This window comes from Anarrhichthys ocellatus, unplaced genomic scaffold (assembly GCF_004355925.1).
Source record: "Anarrhichthys ocellatus isolate YVR2014 unplaced genomic scaffold, GSC_Weel_1.0 scaffold106, whole genome shotgun sequence".
NCBI classification, from domain to species: Eukaryota; Metazoa; Chordata; class Actinopteri; order Perciformes; family Anarhichadidae; genus Anarrhichthys; species Anarrhichthys ocellatus.
The window spans coordinates 825,619-829,763 of record NW_022280136.1 but is presented as its reverse complement, the minus strand read 5'-3'; the positions used below and the strand labels follow the sequence as shown (position 1 = coordinate 829,763).

Sequence of the window (4,145 nt, the reverse complement as noted above, 5' to 3'; positions counted from 1 at the left end):
GTGTGTGTGTGTGTGTGTGTGTGTGTGTGTGTGTGTGTGTGTGTGTTTGTGTGTGAACAGGGGGTTTTGTTTCTTTAATTCAGTAGCCATCACTACCAAGCTGCTGCAACAGAAGCTGGGCGTGGGCAAGATCCTCATTGTGGACTGGGTGAGTCGCACTGACACACACACACACACACACACACACACACAATCTGTCGGCACCTGGAAAGAATTTCACTTTTTTATTTACTACTTTCGGCATAAAAGCGTGAATTACTCATTAATAATGAGCATTATTCATAGAAAATTCCATTTTTATTTCAATATTGTTGAATGGAGTGATGGTATAAATGTATGATCATGCATTAATGCATCAATGCATTAAAAGCAGCAAAACCCTCAACACCTGCAGCTTAATGAAATTGCAAATAAATACACCTGTGGATGACCGTGCTGTTTCATGAATCAAACTTAAATAACGGCCCGGCATCTCCCAAGCACCCCACTGGTACTCTACAGGTCTGCACGCCCACAGTCTGGAGAAACAGACGGATACCAATGCACTGCTGGATGGGGCCACTAGCAAACCACCTACAAAAGTCTGTTTAAGGGTTCGCTATATTCAGAATATTTCCTCGATGGGGAGCTGAAGCTGTTATATGCTTCTGTGCTGTCTTCAAAGTCACCAGACTCCTTTGACAAAAATAGTCATTTGACTACCACGGCAACAACAGTTTAGTGAGTTTGTGTTATTGTGTGACTTTGGTGTTTTGAAGGGTTAGTAGGGATTAGTTCTGATCAAGGCAGCGGCCGACCAGCAACTCAAGTTTTTCTGCAAGGTAAACATTTTTCTTGTCAATGGAGTCTTGTGGTCTTGAAGCATAGATGGATACAACGGCTTCAGTTCCCCGTCAGAAAGGGCCGTCTGATGGCAAGATGACTAATCTAACTATAGCGAACACTTTAACTGATAATAACTTGTTTCGGTGGCTTACATACATGTTGGTGCTGCCCCCCCCCGTCCACTCCCACAAATCCAAACTGTACTGTTAATAGTTTTCTGAGCGGGCTTTTATTCAATACACCAAACGCAGTGTGCTCAGAGTGTCTGTATCGCAACGACTGACTGACCGTCTCTCTCACGCCACCGCAGGACATTCACCATGGCAACGGCACCCAGCAGGCCTTCTACAGTGACCCCAGCGTCCTCTACATCTCCCTCCATCGCTACGACGACGGGAACTTCTTTCCTGGCAGCGGAGCTCCAGAGGAGGTACACACGCACACACACACACACTCACACACTCACACCACACACTCACACACAGACACACCACACACACTCACACACTCTCACACACACACACACCACACACTCACACACTCACCACACACACACACAAAGCAGAGGTGATAATTCAGAAATAGTTGAACTGGTGTCATGAGCCCCATGTTTTGAAAATGACTAATAACTACAACACTCCATGCTCACCCACTGGAATCTCTCTCTGACATTTAGCTAAATGGTGAATCTCCCCCGCTGGGTACAAGTCAACTATTATCTTAGAATAGCATGAGGCCTAAACGTTCATTTGTAAAACACTTACAGTTTTTCTCGATTGCTAAGACACATTTCTTGAAACGGTCACCCATTTTCTCAAAACTGTAAACACAAAACCTCATCTTCAAGCACTATTTACAAAACCTCTGAATCCTCTTGCAAAATGAAACTTTCGCCTCAAAACAGTTTTACCTGTGCTCAAAATCAAACACTGCTCTCAAATCATAAACAAAGTGATCAAAATAATATACAATATTAAGCAGTCAGTAAACAATACACCAATAAATAGAAAACACATTGTTCAAAACATATAGTTCTCAGGGAGAAGTAGATTTTTAATCTCAAAACAAATTTCATATGAATGAAAACATGTTCTATTACAGTAGCTCAAAATTGATCAGAAATTACTACTGTGCTTTGCTCTTTGCAATTTCTTTTGTTCTTCCTCCTCCTTGTACCCCTATTTTTACAGTACTGTACCCTGCATCTCACAAACGTGTCCTTTGTCTCTGTGATACTGTAATTCTTGTTCTTTGTTGTTATGAACCTGCAACCAGTCAAAATCTGTTGAGCAGTCAGTACTGTTACTGTAACAAATAGAAAGCACGATGTTCAAGGCCATACAATTTGTTTATTGTACATTATACAGCCTACAATGCACTGTAGGCCTACTACAGTATACAATACTACAGTAAAAGGGACAAAAATCAAAGGAGTCAACATGTCATCAATGTGCTTCTTCTTGTCTTTGGGCTGGGTCAGGCCAGAGCACTTCGTCGACATCACAAGCAATATTTTCTCTCCTGAGGCAACGGGGGAAGAAGCCTCTTGTGTGCCGTATCCAGCCCTGACATGATTCCTCACCTATATCACCACAGGCTAATTCCATGGCTTGCAGCAGATTTACTCTGGTGTAGGGTTGTCTATCATACACTTTCCATCTCCATGAGGAGAAAAACTCCTCAATCGCATTCAGGAAAGGCGAGTATGGAGGGAGGTACAAGGTCATAAACTGACCATTGATGTTAAACCATTCCCTTACCTGAGCAGCTCGGTGGAAACTGACATTGTCCAGCACTATCACATTGGTGGGAATGGGATTCTCATTTAGCTCTTGACCCTGCTGCTCAAATAAAATATCTCTTAGTTTGGCCAGAAATCTTAGAAGATGCTGGGTGTTATGTGGCCCGAGTGTAACATGGTGATGTAGAACACCATGGTTGCTGATAGCAGCACAGATTGTGACATTGCCACCTCGTTGACCAGGGACTTCAACAATGGCCCGCTGTCCAATCACGTTTCGGCCTCTCCTTTTCCTCTTTGTTAGATTGAAGCCTGCTTCATCGACAAAGATTAACTCATGGGGTCTGTCCAAGGATTCCAAGTCAAATATTGTCTGTGTAGGAATACAATATAATGTATGTATCATTTAGTAAGTTGTACAGAGACAGTGCTATATTGTAGAGTTCAATTAGGCCTACTGTATGCACTTCTGATTCACATACATTGCATGTACTGAAGAGTAATGTCATTCACATAGTATGTGGCAGTACTGTATGTCTGAATGTACACTTACTTGCACATACTGAGCTCGCAGTTCTTTCACCCTTGGTGAGTTGCGCTCAAAAGGTACTCTGTATACTTGTTTCATTCGTATCCTGTTACGATGGAGGACACGGTCAATTGTGGAAATGCTCACACTGTCGATTCCCTGGAAGTGTGTGTTGTCTTGTATCACTCGTTCCTGGATTTCTCTGAGTCGTATTAAATTATCTTGAAGGACCATGCCCACTATAACGGTCTCTTGCTCCTGAGTGAATATAGCTCTCCTTCCACCTGCATGTGGCAGCCTTGCAGTTCTACAAAAAGTAGATGTGCAGTTACAAAAAATATTCATGCAGTACAATACATACAGTGATGAACTTTACAAATGTCTATTGAAACAGCTGCATATAGTGTAGTACAGTAAATTTGAAATTACAAAAATACAGTAGCATACTGTACCTGTTCTCTTCTCTGAATGTCCTTACTATGGTGGACACAGAAAATCGGCTCAAATTGGGGTGCACTCTAAGTCCTGCTTCCCTCATTGTCAGTCCGTGGACTATAACATGGTCTATGACACTTTTTGTCTTCCTCTTCCTATTCGTCCTCCTCTTCCTCTTTCTTGCCCTCCTCCTCTTCCTCCTCGTCGCCCACCTCGCGTACGCACTTGTCCTCGTCCTCGTCCTCTCACATTGTTTCTTCTATCCATTCTCAGACTTTCTCCTTCCCACCTTCAACCACCTGTTTGCTCTCTAAACTGGCTTATATTGGTTGTGTCACATCATTTGATACAAGTGAAATCAATTTTGAGTGATTGTGTTTAATCAATGACATGTATTCTCTCTTTGTATTTGATTGTTGCCACTTGTGTTTACAACAGACTGCACAATTAGCTAAATGAGTTCAGGCAACTGAGAACTTTGTTCAGCCAATGGGTTTTAGTGTTTTAGCAATTGAGAAAAACTGTAAGCAGTGGTGATGATACTGCCAGTGTGTTTATAAAAGCACCCTGTGTGTGTGTGTGTGTGTGTGTGTGTGTGTGTGTGTGTGTGTGTGT

General features: G+C 42.5%; 1 protein-coding gene across 5 annotated transcripts in view; it reads left to right on the top strand.

The window, feature by feature from the left end:
- The window catches only part of hdac5 (histone deacetylase 5), a 53,591-nt gene that overhangs the window by 46,324 nt on the left and 3,122 nt on the right, over positions 1-4,145 (top strand). For all 5 annotated transcript variants that reach the window (XM_031876203.1, XM_031876202.1, XM_031876201.1 and 2 more), the window contains 2 exons: positions 61-148; positions 1,136-1,255. In XM_031876203.1, coding sequence (XP_031732063.1) covers positions 61-148; positions 1,136-1,255 — 208 coding nt within the window. The remainder of the gene's footprint in view (positions 1-60; positions 149-1,135; positions 1,256-4,145) is intronic.